The sequence below is a fragment of the Sinohyriopsis cumingii genome, unplaced genomic scaffold (assembly GCF_028554795.1).
Source record: "Sinohyriopsis cumingii isolate HCF-2022 unplaced genomic scaffold, ASM2855479v2 utg000938l, whole genome shotgun sequence".
NCBI classification, from domain to species: Eukaryota; Metazoa; Mollusca; class Bivalvia; order Unionida; family Unionidae; genus Sinohyriopsis; species Sinohyriopsis cumingii.
Genome location: NW_028315944.1, coordinates 2,064,933 through 2,087,574, shown reverse-complemented (window position 1 = coordinate 2,087,574; position 22,642 = coordinate 2,064,933). Strand labels below are relative to the sequence as shown.

At 40.5% G+C, this 22,642-nt stretch overlaps 2 protein-coding genes across 2 annotated transcripts in view; both read left to right on the top strand.

Annotated features, from left to right (window-relative positions):
• Window positions 1-22,642, top strand: part of LOC149772999 (uncharacterized) — a 263,921-nt gene that overhangs the window by 137,031 nt on the left and 104,248 nt on the right. The window lies entirely within an intron of this gene.
• Window positions 1,476-22,642, top strand: part of LOC149773002 (uncharacterized) — a 104,996-nt gene continuing 83,829 nt past the window's right edge. The window contains exon 1 of the mRNA XM_089946962.1: window positions 1,476-1,678. Coding sequence (XP_089803088.1) covers window positions 1,576-1,678 — 103 coding nt within the window. The 5' untranslated portion in view covers window positions 1,476-1,575. The remainder of the gene's footprint in view (window positions 1,679-22,642) is intronic.

Sequence of the window (22,642 nt, the reverse complement as noted above, 5' to 3'; positions counted from 1 at the left end):
TTGTTGTTCACCAGCCTAACAAATACTGCCATTCGTTCTGACAACTCCTCTGTGTTTATTGATGTCTTCAGGTTTGTTGTTCACCAGCCTAACAAATACTGCCATTCGTTCTGACAACTTCTCTGTTTATTGATGTCTTCGGGTTTGTTGTTCACCAAAATATGGCATGATGACCGTCTAACTACCCACCCTCATTTCTATACAATTGCTATGAGATACATGTTTTTCTTATTTTTTCTTTCAACAAATTACAAAGTGATATTTGATTTCTGTAATCACAAATGATCCAGAACTGTTATATACATATAACCTTTATGCAATAAAAGAAAAACTTACACTTTGTACATACCGTGGAAAATGAATACTTGTATATAGCCTCTACTACATTAGACAGTATCCATAAATTGTATACAGGTGCTTATATCAAGCCATCAACATGTAGGTTATGAATGCTGATCTACATAATTTAAAAGGTTAGACACAGATAATCATTTTTAAAGAACGTGTAATGGCTGACATGTCACAATTCCATCCAGCAATTGGCAGCTATGGAGGAAAATGGGTAGGTGGGATCCAGCTTGCTGTCTGCATGAAATATCATGTAAATATTAAACAATAGCTCAAAATTGTACTTTATCACGTATTTTACTTGTATGACTTAAAACCTCAACATTATTGTGCATGTCATAACACACAGTAATCACGCATTGGTCAAAAATTGTTCTGGACTTCATGTTTATGATCAAAATGTCGCGCTCTTTGATGTCACAATGAAAGCTACGCATATTGATAAGCAAATTCATACTATCCTCGATTGTGACGATTCCATTCGACGCGCTCTTATTTGGACCCAAGTTTAGTATATATCCACCATTGTAAAAGTCCATATTGATCGATAATTTTCGTCTTAAGTTTCTTGGTGGCAGTTAAGGTGCAAAGCATTGAATAATCATGATTGAATGGAATCTGGTTAACAAAAATGTGTGCTAAATTTTAAAAGAACAATTTAAATTTAATGTAAAATGAGAAAATGCGCATACATGGCCCATGTTACTTGTACCATACAAATGGTACTCACACCCTCACTCCACAGACTCATGCAACCTAAATAATAATGCACACAATTTTACAAGGCAATAGCGATGAATATAATTCACACTAACATGTACAACTTATCGTAATGCACAATTTTCCAACACAGGACGCACTTTTTAACACTTCAATCGAGAATATTCCATGTTGTAAGCCATGCTAATCAAAATGAGTGCTTTCCCTCGACATGTACATTTACATCATGGCTGACCCTGTTACCTGACCTTTATTACGAAAACAGCGCTCAGGGAACAGGGCCACCAACTGGTTGGTGCTAGACACGATAGCAGACACAAATCACCAGATAGCAGAGGCGCTTACTTAGTGACGAAGGTATAAAGTGCAAAGAACGTATACAATATATGTACAACACGCATACTTTTACACGTACAATCGCGTGGCGGCAGGTGTACTATGCTTTGTCACTGACTGAATCAAAGTCTTTACATTTGTGTCTGCGTACGCTTGAAACTGTTAACCACAATGACCTGTAATTATCGACAGTTATTGTTATGTGTTCAGAGGGCGAGAAATTTCCGCCGTGTTATTGGAGGTTACGCACGACCACTCTTCACGTTTGCTAGCTGTAAGTATTTTAGGAAACACTATATAGGTCTAATGTTCTATTTCAAATAATTTATCTCACTGATCATAGACTGAAATGGTAGCTTCCGTATCAGCTTGATAACAAACGTTATATGATATTATTATATAGCATACACTCTAAACCATTAGGGTTTTAATTTCATAGGCACAAAACGCTAACTCGTCAAAATTCAAAAATATAGCTCCCAATAAAGGAGCAGATAGAACAACTGGGATTTTAAATTTGATTAGAGCTGGAGTCCCAACATGAAAACAAAATATAGCAAGCACAACAAACAGCACCAACATATAGCATACATGGGACATAGGACACCACTAGCAAGGTCACTAAAGAGAGTTAAGGAAAGGAACTCCGAAAAAGGTGACACAAATCATTATCGGACGAACAACCGTTTAGATACACTAGGGCCTCTTTAGAAATACACCAATGAAAATTTTTAAAAATAAAATTTTGATTTAAAATTCTTATGTTAAAAACAACAAATACAACACACTTTTGGGGGAAACAAAAATATATAAAAAATTTCTTCTTTGGTTAAATAGGGAGGGAGGCACCTGTCGGTGTCCCCCCCCCCAAAAAAAAAAAGAAAAAAAAAAAAAGATAACAAACGTTATGACTGACACGCGGTGTCGCCGTAGAAAATATACTGCTCAAATGAAATTAAGGCCTACATGCATCTTTGTCTACTCTTATTCACAGTTGCTTGAAGCGAGCCTGATGTTAAAAAAAGCAATAATCGAAGGGGAAAAAATCACATCGAGTGACAAAAGTGCCTCAGATTACCCCCATGACTTCTTATACACTGTCTACTATAGTATGATAGACAGGGCCCTATATCAGAACTAGTCCGAGTTTTCTCTGACTCTTGCCACTCTATTTTTTATTTTTGATATTTGGACATTTATGTTGGGGTGAAAACTAGGGCTAGTAACACAAATGTCCAAATATCAAAAATGGAATGACAAGGGTCAGAGAAAACTAGTTCTGACAATTTTGTCACTCGGTATGATTATTTGTTTCCTTCAGATTATTGGTTTTTATTCAACATCTAGCTAACGTCGAGCACCTGTGCTCTTATTGAAAACAACAATTAGCAACAAAAAGCAAGCGTGTTATGTAGTTTTTATTTTCAGATATAGCATTCCTTATTTTTATCCAGTGAAATGTATACTAAAAAAGTCATTCTGTACACCCACAACATTCCAACCCTACTAAGACCAAAGTTACAGGCCGATCGATATGAAATATGACGAATCTCCAAATCCCTCACCAAACCTCACCCTCCTCAAAATCCGACACGTATTTAAAATCTCAGTAGCTCGAAACATATTTTCTTCACTTTCCTCACTCGAGTTTTAATGTCGGATACAATAGCGACACGTAGACTGTTATGTTAAATGGGGTGGAGGTTGTACTATGGCGACAAGGGGAATTTAACTTGGGAAATATTGTGACTGTATAACGACAAAATATATTGGGACTGTTTAGCGACAATATACGGGATAGTGTTGAGAGAGATGGTCATGGAGGTAACTTGGTTGTTAACTACTATATAATCCCTGTACTTAAGTGCATTATCCAACTAATCACATTCGTAATGCCGCTTGTTGTGCCGCAAGGGGAAGCACGTGCAATGGTAGCGTTGGCCCGCGCACAAGCAAGTACCACCCTTATGTGGGTTGCTAACCGTATGCCACCACCGCACCCACCTCCCGTATTGTCACGTCTTCATAGAAGGCGTCTATCTGTATTAATAGCAACCTGTATGATAGTGGCACCAACTACATGATTCAAATAAGTGTAGTTGGTTCTCTCAAGTAATTTTAGTCCATGTTGGGTTTGATGTATTTCCCCACACTGACTGCAAGCAAAGATTTGGCAGTTTTGAGTCTGTTTTTGATTCGTTGATCATGTTTATAGAGAGATGGTGGAGGTTTGGTGTTGCGGCACACTTTTGTTTGTATTGAATACAGTTTACGACCCTGGTGCCTGAATTACATTATGTTTGCCACTTTGAAACGATTATTTTGGATATCATGCTGCATATCTCTGGGATGATGTAGTCAGTGTAGTTTGGGCCATTAAGTTGTAATTGTGCTGCCAAGTCATCTTTGTCATTTCCTGGGATGATGTAGTCAGTGTAGTTTGGGCCATTAAGTTGTAATTGTGCTGCCAAGTCATCTTTGTCATTTCCTGGGATGATGTAGTCAGTGTAGTTTGGGCCATTAAGTTGTAATTGTGCTGCCAAGTCATCTTTGTCATTTCCTGGGATGATGTAGTCAGTGTGGTTTGGGCCATTAAGTTGTAATTGTGCTGCCAAGTCATCTTTGTCATTTCCTGGGATGATGTAGTCAGTGTGGTTTGGGCAATTAAGTTGTAATTGTGCTGCCAAGTCAGCTTTGTCATTTCCTGGGATGATGTAGTCAGTGTGGTTTGGGCCATTAAGTTGTAATTGTGCTGCCAAGTCATCTTTGTCATTTCCTGGGATGATGTAGTCAGTGTAGTTTGGGCCATTAAGTTGTAATTGTGCTGCCAAGTCATCTTTGTCATTTCCTGGGATGATGTAGTCAGTGTAGTTTGGACCATTAAGTTGTAACTGTGCTGCCAAGTCAGCTTTGTCATTTCCTGGGATGATGTAGTCAGTGTGGTTTGGGCCATTAAGTTGTAATTGTGCTGCCAAGTCATCTTTGTCATTTCCTGGGATGATGTAGTCAGTGTAGTTTGGGCCATTAAGTTGTAATTGTGCTGCCAAGTCAGCTTTGTCATTTCCTGGGATGATGTAGTCAGTGTGGTTTGGGCCATTAAGTTGTAATTCATCTGCCAAGTCATCTTTGTCATTTCCTGGGATGATGTAGTCAGTGTGGTTTGGGCCATTAAGTTGTAATTCATCTGCCAAGTCATCTTTGTCATTTCCTGGGATGATGTAGTCAGTGTAGTTTGGGCCATTAAGTTGTAATTCATCTGCCAAGTCATCTTTGTCATTTCCTGGGATGATGTAGTCAGTGTAGTTTGGGATTTTAAGTTGTAATTGTGCTGCCAAGTCATCTTTGTCATTTCCTGGGATGATGTAGTCAGTGTGGTTTGGGCCATTAAGTTGTAATTGTGCTGCCAAGTCATCTTTGTCATTTCCTGGGATGATGTAGTCAGTGTGGTTTGGGCCATTAAGTTGTAATTGTGCTGCCAAGTCATCTTTGTCATTTCCTGGGATGATGTAGTCAGTGTGGTTTGGGCCATTAAGTTGTAATTGTGCTGCCAAGTCATCTTTGTCATTTCCTGGGATGATGTAGTCAGTGTAGTTTGGGCCATTAAGTTGTAATTGTGCTGCCAAGTCATCTTTGTCATTTCCTGGGATGATGTAGTCAGTGTGGTTTGGGCCATTAAGTTGTAATTGTGCTGCCAAGTCATCTTTGTCATTTCCTGGGATGATGTAGTCAGTGTGGTTTGGGCCATTAAGTTGTAATTCATCTGCCAAGTCATCTTTGTCATTTCCTGGGATGATGTAGTCAGTGTAGTTTGGGCCATTAAGTTGTAATTGTGCTGCCAAGTCATCTTTGTCATTTCCTGGGATGATGTAGTCAGTGTAGTTTGGGCCATTAAGTTGTAATTGTGCTGCCAAGTCATCTTTGTCATTTCCTGGGATGATGTAGTCAGTGTAGTTTGGGCCATTAAGTTGTAATTGTGCTGCCAAGTCAGCTTTGTCATTTCCTGGGATGATGTAGTCAGTGTAGTTTGGGCCATTAAGTTGTAATTGTGCTGCCAAGTCAGCTTTGTCATTTCCTGGTATGTTAATATGGGATGATGTAGTCAGTATAGTTTGGGCCATTAAGTTGTAATTGTGCTGCCAAGTCAGCTTTGTCATTTCCTGGTATGTTAATATGGGATGATGTAGTCAGTGTGGTTTGGGCCATTAAGTTGTAATTGTGCTGCCAAGTCAGCTTTGTCATTTCCTGGTATGTTAATATGGGATGATGCAGTCAGTGTAGTTTGGGCCATTAAGTTGTAATTGTGCTGCCAAGGCATCTTTGTCATTTCCTGGGATGATGTAGTCAGTGTAGTTTGGGCCATTAAGTTGTAATTGTGCTGCCAAGTCAGCTTTGTCATTTCCAGTGATGATGTAGTCAGTGTAGTTTGGGCCATTAAGTTGTAATTGTGCTGCCAAGTCAGCTTTGTCATTTCCAGGGATGATGTAGTCAGTGTAGTTTGGGCCATTAAGTTGTAATTGTGCTGCCAAGTCATCTTTGTCATTTCCTGGTATGTTAATATGGGATGATGTAGTCAGTGTGGTTTGGGCCATTAAGTTGTAATTGTGCTGCCAAGTCAGCTTTGTCATTTCCTGGTATGTTAATATGGGATGATGTAGTCAGTGTAGTTTGGGCCATTAAGTTGTAATTCATCTTCCAAGTCAGCTTTGTCATTTCCTGGTATGTTAATATGGGATGATGTAGTCAGTGTGGTTTTGGGCCATTAAGTTGTAATTGTGCTGCCAAGTCAGCTTTGTCATTTCCTGGTATGTTAATATGGGATGATGTAGTCAGTGTAGTTTGTGCCATTAAGTTGTAATTGTGCTACCAAGTCAGCTTTGTCATTTCCTGGTATGTTAATATGGGATGATGTAGTCAGTGTAGTTTGTGCCATTAAGTTGTAATTGTGCTGCCAAGTCATCTTTGTCATTTCCTGGTATGTTAATATGGGATGATGTAGTCAGTGTGGTTTGGGCCATTAAGTTGTAATTGTGCTGCCAGGTCAGCTTTGTCATTTCCTGGTATGTTAATATGGGATGCTGTAGTCAGTGTAGTTTGTGCCATTAAGTTGTAATTATGCTGCCAAGTCATCTTTGTCATTTCCTGGGATGATGTAGTCAGTGTAGTTTGGGCCATTAAGTTGTAATTCATCTTCCAAGTCAGCTTTGTCATTTCCTGGTATGTTAATATGGGATGATGTAGTCAGTGTAGTTTGGGCCATTAAGTTGTAATTCATCTGCCAAGTCATCTTTGTCATTTCCTGGGATGATGTAGTCAGTGTAGTTTGGGACATTAAGTTGTAATTCATCTGCGAAGTCAGCTTTGTCATTTCCTGGTATGTTAATATGGGATGATGTAGTCAGTGTAGTTTGGGCCATTAAGTTGTAATTCATCTGCCAAGTCACCTTTGTCATTTCCTTAGATGATGTAGTCAGTGTAGTTTAGGCCATTAAGTTGTAATTCATCTGCCAAGTCAGCTTTGTCATTTCCTGGTATGTTGATATGGGATGATGTAGTCAGTGTGGTTTGGGCCATTAAGTTGCAATTTATCTGCCAAGTCAGCTTTGTCATTTCCTGGTATGTTAGTATGGGATGATGTAGTCAGTGTAGTTTGGGCCATTAAGTTGTAATTGTGCTGCCAAGTCAGATTTGTCATTTCCTGGTATGTTAATATGGGATGATGTAGTCAGTGTAGTTTGGGCCATTAAGTTGTAATTGTGCTGCCAAGTCAGCTTTGTCATTTCCTGGTATGTTAATATGGGATGATGTAGTCAGTGTGGTTTGGGCCATTAAGTTGTAATTTATCTGCCATTTCAGCTTTGTCATTTCCTGGTATGTTAATATTGGATGATGCAGTCAGTGTAGTTTGGGCCATTAAGTTGTAATTGTGCTGCCAAGTCAGCTTTGTCATTTCCTGGTATGTTAATATGGGATGATGTAGTCAGTGTAGTTTGGGCCATTAAGTTGTAATTTCTGCCAAGTCAGCTTTGTCATTTCCTGGTATGTTAACATGGGATGATGTAGTCAGTGTAGTTTGGGCCATTAAGTTGTAATTGTGCTGCCAAGTCAGCTTTGTCATTTCCTGGTATGTTAATATGGGATGATGTAGTCAGTGTAGTTTGGGCCATTAAGTTGTAATTGTGCTGCCAAGTCATCTTTGTCATTTCCTGGTATGTTAATATGGGATGCTGCAGTCAGTGTAGTTTGGGCCAGTAAGTTGTAATTGTGCTGCCAAGTCAGCTTTGTCATTTCCTGGTATGTTAATATGGGATGATGTAGTCAGTGTGGTTTGGGCCATTAAGTTGTAATTTATCTGCCAAGTCAGCTTTGTCATTTCCTGGAATGTTAATATGGGATGATGTAGTCAGTGTAGTTTGGGCCATTAAGTTGTAATTGTGCTGCCAAGTCAGCTTTGTCATTTCCTGGAATGTTAATATGGGATGATGTAGTCAGTGTAGTTTGGGCCATTAAGTTGTAATTGTGCTGCCAAGTCAGCTTTGTCATTTCCTGGTATGTTAATATTGGATGATGTAGTCAGTGTGGTTTGGGCCATTAAGTTGTAATTTATCTGCCAAGTCAGCTTTGTCATTACCTGGTATGTTAATATGGGATGATGTAGTCAGTGTAGTTTGGGCCATTAAGTTGTAATTGTGCTGCCAAGTCAGCTTTGTCATTTCCTGGTATGTTAATATGGGATGATGTAGTCAGTGTAGTTTGGGCCATTAAGTTGTAATTGTGCTGCCAAGTCATCTTTGTCATTTCCTGGTATGTTAATATGGGATGATGTAGTCAGTGTAGTTTGTGCCATTAAGTTGTAATTGTGCTGCCAAGTCATCTTTGTCATTTCCTGGTATGTTAATATGGGATGATGTAGTCAGTGTAGTTTGGGCCATGAATTTGTAATTGTGCTGCCAAGTCAGCTTTGTCATTTCCTGGTATGTTAATATGGGATGATGTAGTCATTGTGGTTTGGGCCATTAAGTTGTAATTGTGCTGCCAAGTCAGCTTTGTCATTTCCTGGTATGTTAATATTGGATGATGTAGTCAGTGTAGTTTGGGCCATTAAGTTGTAATTCTGCTGCCAAGTCAGCTTTGTCATTTCCTGGTATGTTAATATGGGATGATGTAGTCAGTGTAGTTTGGGCCATTAAGTTGTAATTGTGCTGCCAAGTCATCTTTGTCATTTCCTGGTATGTTAATATGGGATGATGTAGTGAGTGTAGTTTGGGTCATTAAGTTGTAATTGTGCTGCCAAGTCATCTTTGTCATTTCCTGGTATGTTAATATGGGATGATGTAGTCAGTGTAATTTGGGCCATGAATTTGTAATTGTGCTGCCAAGTCAGCTTTGTCATTTCCTGGTATGTTAATATGGGATGATGTAGTCAGTGTGGTTTGGGCCATTAAGTTGTAATTGCGCTGCCAAGTCAGCTTTGTCATTTCCTGGTATGTTAATATGGGATGATGTAGTCAGTGTAGTTTGTGCCATTAAGTTGTAATTGTGCTGCCAAGTCAGCTTTGTCATTTCCTGGTATGTTAATATGGGATGATGTAGTCAGTGTTGTTTGGGCCATTAAGTTGTAATTGTGCTGCCAAGTCATCTTTGTCATTTCCTGGTATGTTAATATGGGATGATGTAGTCAGTGTAGTTTGTGCCATTAAGTTGTAATTGTGCTGCCAAGTCAGCTTTGTCATTTCCTGGTATGTTAATATGGGATGATGTAGTCAGTGTGGTTTGGGCCATTAAGTTGTAATTGTGCTGCCAAGTCATCTTTGTCATTTCCTGGTTATGTTAATATGGGATGATGTAGTCAGTGTAGTTTGTGCCATTAAGTTGTAATTGTGCTGCCAAGTCAGCTTTGTCATTTCCTGGTATGTTAATATGGGATGATGTAGTCAGTGTAGTTTGGGCCATGAATTTGTAATTTATCTGCCAAGTCATCTTTGTCATTTCCTGTTATGTTAATATTGGATTACACCCACATGGATTGGACAATAAAGACGAGACTGATAGTTGGATGGAATAGTGCCTCGTCCTCCAAGGCTTTAGTGCACACACCGTTTGCTAATTAATTTGTCCGTTTTTTTAGACATTAATGACCCACTGGACATGTGGCCAGTGGAAATACAACCACACGCACTCACACAGATAGAAGATGTCTGGTAGTTAAAGGGAGGGTCTGACTTTATACGAGGAAGGTGCTGTACATCCGGGATCTTTTCTTTTAGCTTCATTTTTCCGAAAGATAAACAACGTCGTCTTGCTGTATTTATTATTTTGAAGAAAAAACCCCCATTATTTGTGCTGTTTGTATTGGCATAGTTAATCTACCTAATGTAAAGGCACGAACGCTGCACTTTATATTTCTGAAGGACTGACGTGAGGGAAAGCATCCCTCTAACCAACTACCCATATCACCTTCCAAATAATTCAGTAATGACAGTGCTAACCTAAAATAAATTTTATACAAAATAGTACACTAATACTAAACCTATTATGTTTTTAGGGACAGGTGTTTTTGTTATGGAAAAAACAAAAAAACCTACAAACAAACGCACGCGCACACAAACATAAAAACAAACACACATACACAAATACAAACATACGAGCACACACAAACACATACATACACATCAGTAAAAGAGTCAGTGTTTATAGTCACACTAATCCGAATTCACACAAATTGGCAACTTGATCAGTTTTCTTTTCTAGATATCGGGTTATCCCTGAGAAGGGCTGCATTTTTTTCAACTCCAAATGCATCTGGTTAATGGCAACATCTCCCAGGCTTGGTACCACAGACACTTCTCCTACTCCAGTCATTGTCCCAATTCACAGTTGTGTTCGGGAGCGCAGAGGAAGCTTGATTGGCTTCAGTACCCCAATCTTCAGTTTACGGGATTCTGAAAACTTGTTCCCTCTGTCTTTTTTTTCTTTTCCACACCCGTTAATGCTGTGTTTGTCGATGCTCTCACTGTCTTTCCAACTCCTCCCAGTTTTCTGTCTGGGAGACAGCGGCTCTTGGTACTGGTGGTAGTGGTTGTGGTTGTGACTGACATGATGGCGGTGGCACCCTCACCTCAAGCTTGACCTCACACAAGCTTTAAGTATGAGGTGAGGCAGGATGTCTCTCTTCTTATCCTGCTTCTCTTCTTTCTTGTTCTCTACCTCTTCTTCCTCTTCAATCCTATCGGCTTTTGTTTGGCCTCCATGGTCAACTCGTCCAGGATGCACCTGGCATAATCCAGGTGTATCTGGAGGTCAAGAGGTGTATTCTGGTCATTTTTCTTGAAGTTGACGAATCAACGCTGAGTAGCCAGACTGACAAACGCTCTGCGTTCTATGTCTGAACTGTGGACGTGAAGGAATCACCCCGTTACACAAAAAGTAACAGTACCTATATCATAACCAAAAACACGGAAAGCGTGGACCTAACAAAAACAGTTACGTTCACTTTTTACTTACAAACATACTTTATTATCACTTCTACATATAAGAAACACAAAGACTACAGAAACGAAGTGTTTTGAGGCACACTTCTACTTTTTAACATACAGACATAAACAAATAAATATATACAAATATTTTGGCAGTTTGACTAGCATCATTTTTCTAGATTGTTTGGGATAGCCCTGAAAGGGGGTGCTTTTTTGGTGTTGTGACAATCTCTTATCGTCTAAGACTGCATCCCCGTATGGCTGCAGGCTTTCCCACAGGATAGGGTATCTTTCTGCAGTAGGAGGAGAACTCTTTCATGTCCACTCGACAGTCTACAAAACCTCTGTATGGCTTCTGCTGTTGATGATGATAAGTCACTAAATGTTCTAATGGATATCTAAGTCTGCGTTGATGAAGAAAATACACACAATCTTGTCCACACATCATGGAATGTGTGCCTTGTACTTTCACATTATTGAATCGTGTAGTCTGGGCATTTCTTCTCATAATGTCAATGATATCGTCTACCAAGGTCGGTAATCTTTACGAATAAAAATACTCTACGCAATCATTTTCTGGAAAGTAGACAGCTACCCAGTGGGTACCAGGGAGATGACTGTCATCCGTATTGATAACATAAGCTTGATGGTCTTTAGGTTTGCGATGAGGATGTTCATCTTTAGCGCACACTACAGGATTCTTCTTCTTTTTTCACAGGAGATGAATGATCACGCAAGTCTTCATACCACTAATCCAACACTGCCTATTCCGACATGAGACCCCAAGCATCCTCCATATAATCGTCCTATATTTCTTCCTGGCTCATCATCAGACATTTATCGTGTTGAATTAGACTTGGATGCTCGTTTTGACATACATAGCAATCTTTCATGTTCAACGCTGTAATGGTTTCCTCCAGGTGCTTGGCAAAACAGGAGACTAAATGTTCTACTTGTTCTGGCAATCTAGATATCACCATGTTCTCTTCGTCTTTGTTTTTATTAATGAGTTGTTCTGCTTCCACGACATCTCCCCATTCCATTATTTTCCCACCAAAGATTCTCCACCATTCCAAGAGAGATAAGTGAATTCCATAGAATATACTAGTCTAGAATGACTTCTCTCAAACTGTTGATGTCTGTCGTATTATCAGATTTGGCATACAAGATGATGTTCACCTTGTCAGCAGGCTCTCGTTTATCAAACTGAATTTCCACACGAATCTGTCCTGATTTTATAGGGTGGAAATGTCCCCGGCCGCTGCCTTGGTCAGGAGTGAAATCAAAAACCCACAATGTGTGACCTCCTGCATAATCGTCGTATGTAATACTGTGGGTGGTGGTAGTCCCTAACTTCTCCCGTGGCTTCGTGCAGGGACAAGTACAAACTCAAGTAATTCTTCTCGGCAAACATATGTTCGATGGGTCTGGTACAAAAGGTCTTGCAGTAGCGACTAACTTTGATTGTGGGCACGCCAAAGTGCTGTAAGTTGAAAGGATTTTTTTCTGGGGGATCCGTTGAAGGCTGAATTCTCGACTATACCAATGATTAAACATTTGGGTAACTGTCCTTGGAACAAATGATATTCGATCATGGATCGCTGACCACCGGGATCGTTGAAGGTTTTCACTTCTACGCGTCGTATCGGATACTCGGCGGTCGTTTTGCTCATAAAGTGCCTGATGTCGTTTGCCACTTTAGGTAATACTTCCAAGCGTCACACGTAGAGTCTGGCTTCTTCAATTTTGTATTTTTAATCGGCAGTTGCAGCCATCAAATGGAAAGCGGCGCTGCTACAATTCAGTCTCAGGTGGACATCCACTTCGTTCAGCAAATACTTTTCTTGTAACCACATGTCCAAATGCAAACGATCCATCAGTTCTAAACTATGACTTTATGTTTATTTCCTCTTGATGTTTAAGAAAATCAGTAATCTGTACATCTGGCTAGTTGAACTTGTTCGGTTTGTCAGGTTTCCATTCAACGCAATCATCCAGATGATTGTTCTTGACATCTTTTTCGTACGTCAGGAGATTTTCTAGGTACGCATGGAATGCATCAAATTGTTGATGGGAGCTATTGTCTCATCAGCCTTTATATTAGGACCATCCGTCGATATGTCTTCCACTTTTACTTTCAAGTATAAGTAATTGCTGTTTAGATCGATGTAATCATCGGGCTGCCCTTTGATTTTAAATTTGATGGGAGTTGAATACGTCACAGAGGAGACGGGATGAAATTCTACCCATTGGGATTCTTGCATCGTCATCATAGTGGATGGCATGGCAAACATATCCGGTTCTGAACATGCGCAAGACTCTAGGTGCACCATTTTTTCTCTCATTGTGATTTAACAATCAAAATGTCTAATTCGCGGACGGTTCATCTTTTCTTGGTCTTTCTAGCTCTGAGGGTGTGACGTCCTCTAGAGGATGTCTTTATCGTTTCTTTTCTGTCCTTGATGTGGTGTTAGGAAAGCAGGAATGCCTGGCTCGGCAGTCCAGTGCATTCACAGGAGTGGTGTGAAGTCCTCTGGAGGGGTGTCTTTATCGCCTCTTTCTTGTCCTTGCTGTGGTGTCAGGGAAGCAGAAATGCCTGGCTTGGCAGAGTCCAGTGCATTCATAGGAGTTTCTCAATGGCCCAATATAGCCGTGCCACTTTGAAGCATGATATTTATGCCTGCTCTCAAGTAAGCTTCTTTGGGGTTTTGTTTGTCAATGATGCCATTTTAGAGAAATCCTTTGCCATACGTCAAAGTGGCATCTTTCAATGCGTGCAATCCTTGTATCACGATCGGTTTCAAAACGGGCGCCACCGAACGAAATGCCAATTTCAACATATCTCCAAAACCAGCGACTATTCGGTTATAAGACCTACAAGATATTAGTTAGCGATTATTCGGTACAGAGGTTACATGACCTATAAGACGTTAAGGAATCATTTTCGAAAATGGAGTTCCACTGTGACTTTCCCTTTGGTGAATGAAATATTTTGTCCCATATCTGCTTTCATAGTAATATTGACAGTGGCAAAATACGACTTACTGACGGGTATATAGTGAGGATGTGCAAATTTGCGGTGAACGTGATAGGTGTTTCCACCTTCTTCGTCATTGGTCGGGGCATAATCCACTTCGAAATGAATGACACTCAGTAACGGTATGGAGGTGTGTCCCATTACGTTGTACTCCACCGCATCGGAGCACACAAAGATCAAATTTAGTCCTTGGTTCAGTTCTACCGGTGAACGAAAATACATTGCAAAACTAGAATTGTCGTAAAAGACTGCTAATTCGTTTTCCTTTTCCACTTCCAACCCCATCTTCAAGACCTGACATTAAATCTCAAACAATTCAGGACAAAATAGAAAAGACAACACTTTGCACTCCTTAAATTTCATCAGTAGGAGGCGAGCCACTTTATGGTACTCGCTCGTGACACTTTTTCTGGCACTCTCCAAGTCTTTGGTAAACACGGCATTGAACTTTGCAAAAATCGTTTTCAACAGACGTTGACCGTTAAAATAATAGAATGCATGACTTTTCAACGCGCAAGTGGACAATTTAGACTGGAGGGTCTGTTTTCGGAGTGGATTTGGCAATTGGGTTAAAATTCAAGGTTTGTTGTACTTGCTCGTCATGAACTTCGTTCACTTCATTTTCTTTTTTTGTCACGCTTTGTCACTCGGGCAAGTAAAACGTTCCTTTTAACACTTTCCCGTTCATGTCTTCCAATTATTGTACGGCAGGATGACGGCTACGCACTCGCCTAGTGACACGAAACATTTCGGTGGTCCAGTCGGGTAAGTAACCTTTGTTGAAAGTGGGTTTGGTTTTGCCAATGCGCACCCAATCACCCGTCGTCAACACTTCCCCTTTCTTAGGGACAGTCACAATCGGGGACGTACTAAACACGTTTTCAAAGACGGTCACTTTGTTGTCACTTTTTGGAGGGCACATCAGATGCTCCGATGGTAAGATTTGATGTACGCATTGACCACGTTCATGAAGACGTCGATGTACTTGAGAGTGTTGATGCGTAACATATTTCCACATTCGTTCGTTCAGGGTGCATTGAAAGCTTTCCACAATGCTGCTTTGGTTTCGGGATTCTCGGTGGTGAAATAATGAATGTTCCATTTCTTTAATTCCTTTTCGAAAGCTTGGTTCAGAGATTTGGTGCATTTGTCAGTTTGCTATCGAAGAGGGTGGCGACCACCTCGTTTCAACTGTAGTTTGAGGGCTAGCACGAACTTAGTGTTCGATTTCGATGTCAATGGCACGACCCAGGGAAAAGATGTGGATGACACAAAACAAATATTTGTAGCCACTATTGTAGGTGGCCAGATGTTGTTGCAGTTGTTGTTGGGTATAACGCCATTTTCCAGCACAAGACAGGCTATGCATGGCGGACAGTATAAATGGTGTTGTAAGAACCCGGGAAATTATCGAAGATAACCACCGACCCACGAGAAGCTACTGGCAAGCTTTTTCACATACCCACATTGGCGGAATCTGAGACTCGGCCCTACGCATACAGGTGAAATGGCAGTGATCTGTAGCAGAGAGTGCTTTAGACCACATGGCCCCTGTGACCTAATGAGAGACATCGGCTAAATCGAATTGCCATTGATAATCGATGCCCTTCAGTTGGGTGGTGAAGAGAAGGGTGTCTGAACAGGTGTAATCAGTTCTTGTTTAACTCTCTGTTTAACTCTGTCTTGACCTTCCTTCTATCTTCTGTGGTAGAAGGCCTGGCGATCATTATTTTAATTCAAACAATTCTGGATATAGGTGGTGTTGTTATCTTGGGTACCTTTCTTGATGTCGTTGTTAACTTGAATACTTTTCCTGGTGGAGTCTCAAACTCTTCTTATTCTCCTTTTTCTGTCTTGGTCACTGAGATTTTGGTGTTGATGCACTTTTCATCAGAATTCTAACATCTTTCAGAGTCAGTGGAGTTGTTTCATCTTAAGCTTTCTGTAGAAAGAGTTGAAGCCGATGAAACACTTAACTGTACCGTTGCGATGTTTGTGTTTCTGACAAGTCGGAGCAATCCATAAACGAGTGTAATTCGTTTTGTAACTGGGACATCTTGGTCAAACGAGGATTGGGAGGTAAATGTGGGTTCCGTTGTTCTTTACTGCGATTTAATTCCATTCCATCGTTTCTAAGGCACGAAAGACAATTTTCGTTCTTCCATTTGAATGATTTGCTTTTTAGTTTGAGTGTCGATGCGGAGATCTGCCAGTTGCATGAAGGCTATTTTGTTTCACTCAAAAATGTGTTTGGTTTGATTAGTTATGTGAATGTTGCCTTGCAGGAATTGACGTGTTGTTATCATAAACTATCGTAAGACGACTTCTTTGAGACTGGCTTCCAAGGCACAAGCACGTATTTGTGGATATTTGTAGCGACTGATGCCATACAAGGCATGAACCAATTTGACGGCGGAAAGGTGAGGCTGTAGGACGTCATGTTGATGATATGTGAGATAGATCGAAATTGTCTGAGGTTTTTATAGATTTGTTTGTTACGTCGACGGGGACATGTTCATGACAGGACCTCCGTCTTGGCACCAGTGATAAAACAGATGGGTACGAAATCGCAAATAATCGTGGGTCGTGGGTTTTAAATCCACAAGTAAATAGGCTTGTGCGGTTTGAGTGACATCTTCGTACGCATGAGTCAGCCTAGGCGTTTCTGTCTGTTTGACTAGCACTTGCACTTGCGATTTATCTCTAGGTCTTTTAAAGAAGACCACGTAATGAGCACAGAGACTGATGGTGCGATGGGCTTTACTTTGCTGAAACAAATTGTGGGCGATGTACATGACACTGACATTACGATGATGCCCTTTGCATCTTAACCACAGTTTAATTTCTTCGTCTTCTCCTAACTTGTCGTCGAAGATGACCATATGTGTTTGCTGGGGTCAGACACGATCCTGATGTCTTCGCCAGGAATGCCTTCCACAAACACCATGAAATCGCCTTGACTTTCTCGCAGGAGGCTGTATGTCGATTGCCACTCTTTGTAACAACGCACAATACGTTGAGTTGGACGATCGATTAGATGATTATGGTTGATCAAACGTTTTAAAAATTCGGTTTTTGCTGAACCGCTGTTGCCAGCAATTAACATATTAAAAGGATGAAGATAAAAGGCCTCCCAACTGGCACGATCTAAGTTTTCGTCGATGACTTTGAAAGTGGAGGAAGAGTGAGCAGAGACAGCAGAGTTAGCCATTGTGTAAGGAATGGCAATTTTGAAACAGAGACAGAAAAGACAAGAGCTTTTATACTTTTTTTCAGGACACGCTTATTTTAGCACATTTTTACAACTGAATACGAAGGACAAGGATACATAAAAGCCTAATGGTTAAGTACTTCGATAAAATACACATTGAAACGATCAAGGTGGAATATAAAATATAACTAAGTCACTGTACAACATTTTTGGTGAGGAAGATGTGGTGTCGTAGGGACAGTTTGTAATGTTCTTATAGTCTTTACATCCACTGGTACAGTCACACAGGTGTCCTCTCAGAATGGCTTTTTGGGGAGGTCCATTTCAATGACAATCCTGTCCTGAATGTAGTGGTTTTCCTCCGTGTTGTGTTCTTCTTCTGGTACTGCTTTTAACACAGGTTTAAAAGTTACTTTTTTCACTGATGGTTTGAATTTATCACGCAAATCTTGTGCATAGTTCGCCACTTCTTTTGTCCAAACCTTGAAACCAAAACTTTTCTAGTCACGTACATCTGACCAGTGAGGGTGTAAGTCACAACCTACATACACATCTTAGTAAACATCTTCAGTGTAAATAATCTGACGAATCTTTTTTTTTGTCGAGAAGTATCGAGATGAATGCGCAAGGTTTTTAACAGATCGAGTCTCCACTTTTAACAGATCGCATTCCACTTGAGAATCATCGAACTTGAATGGTGTCTGTTTAAAAGTATTCACCTTTCCCGCTTGGTCTTTGCAGTCACAGTGAACTATCTGTTTTGGACGTTTTCGCTTATGATATGCTGACCAATATCGACATGTCCTTACGGTAAAGCGAAGTTATTGGGAAGCTGCACTCCTTCTGGTACACAATTTGATACACTTTTTCCAAAGGCCGATTTACCGTACGGTGTGGCTGAACGTACAATCTTTTGAGGTTGGTATGTGGTCAATCTAAAATCTCAATCCTCCCCAGACTGCAAGACTTCTTTCAATACCTCAAAGTTCACCACTTGACTTGTGCGATAATTCAGAGTCAATCCTTTCTTTTTACACTCGGTGTCATTTTTCTTTGGGGGTCCTGGTACTTGTAGCCATAATATTTAGGACCGCCAACTGCAAAACTTTAAATCATGTCATTGGGGTTCTCATCCGTATAGGCTCCTAAAGGGCCTCCTTCGATATCAGGGTGCCGGTGACCCAACCGATTGATGTAGATGCTGTCCATGTCAAAATACAGCACACGATCTCCTAACAGTTCTTAAGTTTCGTACAATTTTAAGCGAACATAGGCTGTCACGTCAGCAGCAATGATGACTTTTCTAAATTTACCAGCTTGTACAACGTCCAGTTCTTCATAATTGACCAGGATCAAGTCCTCACGAAGGACATCCACGTGTTTCATGGTTTTGTTTTTGTCGTGAATCATCTGGAACTAGCGGGAAGGATCGATCAAATACTCCGTCTTGGGTAAACACTGTCGTTGTGCCAATTATGCTCACAACAATTTAACATCACTTTGAGAAACGATCGCGTTCATTGCTTTGTCTTCACGTGGTCTAAGGTGATGCGTTCCTGCTTCAAGACTTTCTCTCTGACTTTTTTTTGGTCTTCGGGAGTGATGCGCCAGGAAAGATAGACGCTTGCTTCTTGTTTTAGTTTCAAAGAGGCATCCACGTAGTCCGCATAAATGTCTTTCTAAGTCTCGTCACTATTGTGGTACTGTTATGTCTTGGGAAAGTGGTACATTTCGTATACTTCTAACAATTTGTATCCCAGGTCCAGAGCTTTAAACAATTCCCTGCTGACTAACGTTCTTGTCAATGCGCGTTCTTCCTGGGTGTGTTGATAAGGTTTTCCTTGGTTGCACGTTTCGGCACAAGGGAAACATCAGTTTTCCCTGGCAATGGTGAGGTAAAACTGGATGGTACAAGTTGGTGGGAAGCAAGATTTTACACTTAATCCATCCTTCGTATTGCTGAATGTTGTTCATGTCGATGTGTTTCGTAAGCAATTGTGGGATCGACAATACTTTAACCTTTCGTCCTGAAAGTTGAAGGGATCTGAGGCGTGAGTGTGGTACCAAGCGTTGAAAGCTCTTTGTTCGGTGAGCATGTTGTCGGGGTCATAGCATAAGTATCGGGCAAATGGCTTAGAAAGGAGTGTTGATTGGCTTGGGTATTGAACAAGTGCGGAAAATAGCCTTTGGCTATTTATGTCATTCCAAATGTTTTAGGCATTCGATTCAATGGCATGACCAAGTAACTGTTCGAATCTTTAAACTGCACTTGTCCCATTCCATGAAAATAAGTCCTTTCAAGGTAAATTTCGGACTTTCGGTACTTCAGAAGAAATTTTTCGTCATATCCCAAGTAATTGTGAGCCATCACCTTGGCATAGGGATGAAAATATCCGTAACGTTCGATGTCCTCTTGGCTCCAGGTCTCGACGATAGGGTCTAAGATCCATTGGACGAAATCAATCAGCGTATTCGGTCTCTGAAAGATTTATTTCACGTCCTCCATGAATCTTGCTACAATGGAGGCAATGACTAAAGATGGGCTCTTGGATGCACTGCTTCGACGCTCGATTAGCCACACAGAAATTAGAAATGTAAATACCGGTCTCTTTCATGCATTTAAAATCGATAAAAATGAAATTCTCTCTCTTCTTCTGGTCATCTTCTTCCTCCTGCTCTTGGGGTTGGTATTTTTGAATGTAGCATTCGTGTTCCAAGTCTACGAGTAGGGCACAATCTCAGGAGTTGGCAAGAAACCTGTCCACAAGTACGGCTCAGTCTCAGGAGTTGACAAGAACTTTGCTGCAGTGAACCTTGCGTCTTCAATTGTTGTTGGTAACAGGCATTCCTGAGAAGCTGGGCAATGCGCTTATTGTTATCCATCATCAAAACAGGGTTTAGATACAAAATATCCCTCATATTTCGATCCACAATGCTTGTGTTGCTCTCGATTGTTATTACCAAAGTCACATTTCTCACAATAATAACCGTATCTCAGGAATCCGGTGAAACTTGTAATGTCATCGAAATGTTCATCGTGATGATAGACGTTAATGTATTTTCCGTTTGTGAAGTTTTTTTCTCCAAACAACAGAGGACGGCGCACTTTCAAGTTGTATTTTGTTGCCAATACATCTTGCAATTTCGCATTTCAGGAATGCCACAGTGTATGTCTTTAGATATTCCAGCTTCCAGTAACAGGTGTTCTGATTCTCTTCGTTGTTTCGCTTGGTTCGATCGTTGAATAGTTTTCAAAGCTTGTTTTTCATTTTACCGATTCGATTTTGTGGGCATACGTTTGACCCACCATGATGGCCTGGCTAAACACATTTGGTCTAGAATGTTGCTCATTCGGACGAGGCTGCGCTTGATGCTGCGAAGGTCATCCACCTATAACGCCCTTTTGCGTCCGGTCCCTTTGGGAAGAAAAATCTGGGCAGTGTCGCATTTCCATCGGTGATGTGAAACTTGTCATTGGACTGCTGAATGTCTTGTGTTGAATCTTGTCGATGACTTTGGAAGGTGCCAATTCTGATGGCCTGCTAAACTCGACCAAACGGGGAACTTCAGACTGTCGTGATAAATGGAAAGCGTCAAGCGATCGTCTTCCTTGGTTTCGCTTGCCGTTTCAATGTGGTTAACAAAGAATCCCACACATCGGCGATGAACTCTTCTGCTTTGTCCAACGATACGTTGGACTTGAAATCTTTAGACTTTACCATGCAAGTGTAGACCGTGGATGTAAATATTCTAGAGTAGTGTTTATCCGTCTCTTGAATGTGGTAGTACGTTTCAAGGGTTATTGGTTCGGAACTTTAACCAAGATTTAAGCCAAGACATCAGCTACTGTGTGAGGCGATAGGTCACGTTTCTGCCTCTTGCTTTCTTCTCCTTTCTCCACGAAATGATGTGATCGTTTCATCTTAAGTGCAAAAAATGTTTCACTAAATATGAAGCCATACGATGGTTGATGTTCTACTGAAGCTAATTCATCATTCCAAAATAATTGACTTAAGTTTTTAAAAAAGAACAGAACAAAAGTACCAATTGTATTCACTTATAAGTCAATTCACACTGCAAACAACAAGGATCCTGATCTGCTATGGCACAATGTGCTTGCAGATCAGAGTCTATAGGATATATTCTTCTGATCGCTCTCAACAAACTGCACAGACCCAGCTATTTCAGCATATTATGCTATGGTAGATCTGGGTCTGTACAGTTTGCAGTTGGACTTGTCTTATACGCAAGTGCATATGGTAACAAGTAAAGCACCTTGCTATTGTCATTTACATTTAGTTTAATGAAAAACTCAGTATATCAGCCATGCTACAAGATAGGATTTTTTTAACACTAAAGATTGCTGCACCTACAAGTAGTTAAATATTTTGATACTTATGAAAGAAGACCACAACAAAGGATGAAGAAGATACAAAGAACAGTGAGGCATGTGATTTTACTAGTCAGTGACAACGGACAGGGTGGATAGCATCAGCTGGTAATGGGATTTCCTTTTGGCATATAACAGATTAATCTATATCCAAGTTAGTAATACCAGTCTCAAGTTTAATATTTACTGTCAAATATGATAACAGTATCTTTATTTGGTGAGGATAATCTTGATTGAACCAAGAATAGCATCAAACTGAAACAATTTGAATCTCAGCAATTTAAACATTCCTCCAAATTATGACTGGATATACATCAATGGCAAGAATAAAATAATTAGAGATGATAGTGTACATTCAGAGCCCTTGGACAAAAAAGATTTCAGAAATGCTGATGATGGCTTTGAGTACTAAACGAGAGAAATTGATCTAATTGACTATTATTATACATGTATACATTTAGCTGAGAAATGGAATTATGTCACTTTCAATTGCAATGGCGATAGTTCTAATATACTAATCAAGTTCAGGCTAAAGCATGGTCACACACCCCTCTTGCAGATAGCAACATATTAGCGCATGGTCAGACTCCCGTTTAGCAGGTTGCAATGTATTAACAGATTGTCATACTTCCATTTAGCAGATAATAGCATAATACCAGACGGTCATATTCCCGTTTAGCAGATAGTTACATATTAACAGATTGTCATACTCATGTCGGCAGATAGTAACATATTAACAGATGGTCATTCTCTTGTATAGCAGAAGGCAACATAATAATAGATGGTAATGCTCCTGTTTCAGGGGCCCCGAGTGGGCGATTGGTCTTAAGCGCTCTTCGTTACGGATCACTGCCATCTCACCTCTGTCTGCGGCGGTTCGAGTCTAAGATTCAGCCAATGTGGGCATGTGAGAAAGCTTGCCAGTAGCTTCTCGTGGGTCGGTGGTTCTTTCCGGGGTTTTCCGGATTCTTCCTCCACCATTAATACTGGCCGCCATGTATAGCCTATCGTGCTGAAAAATGGCGTTAAACCCCACAACAACAACAACAAAGCTCCTGTTTCACAGATAGTATCATATTAACATATGGTCATACTCCTGGTTAGCAGGTTCTGAGATATTTACAGAT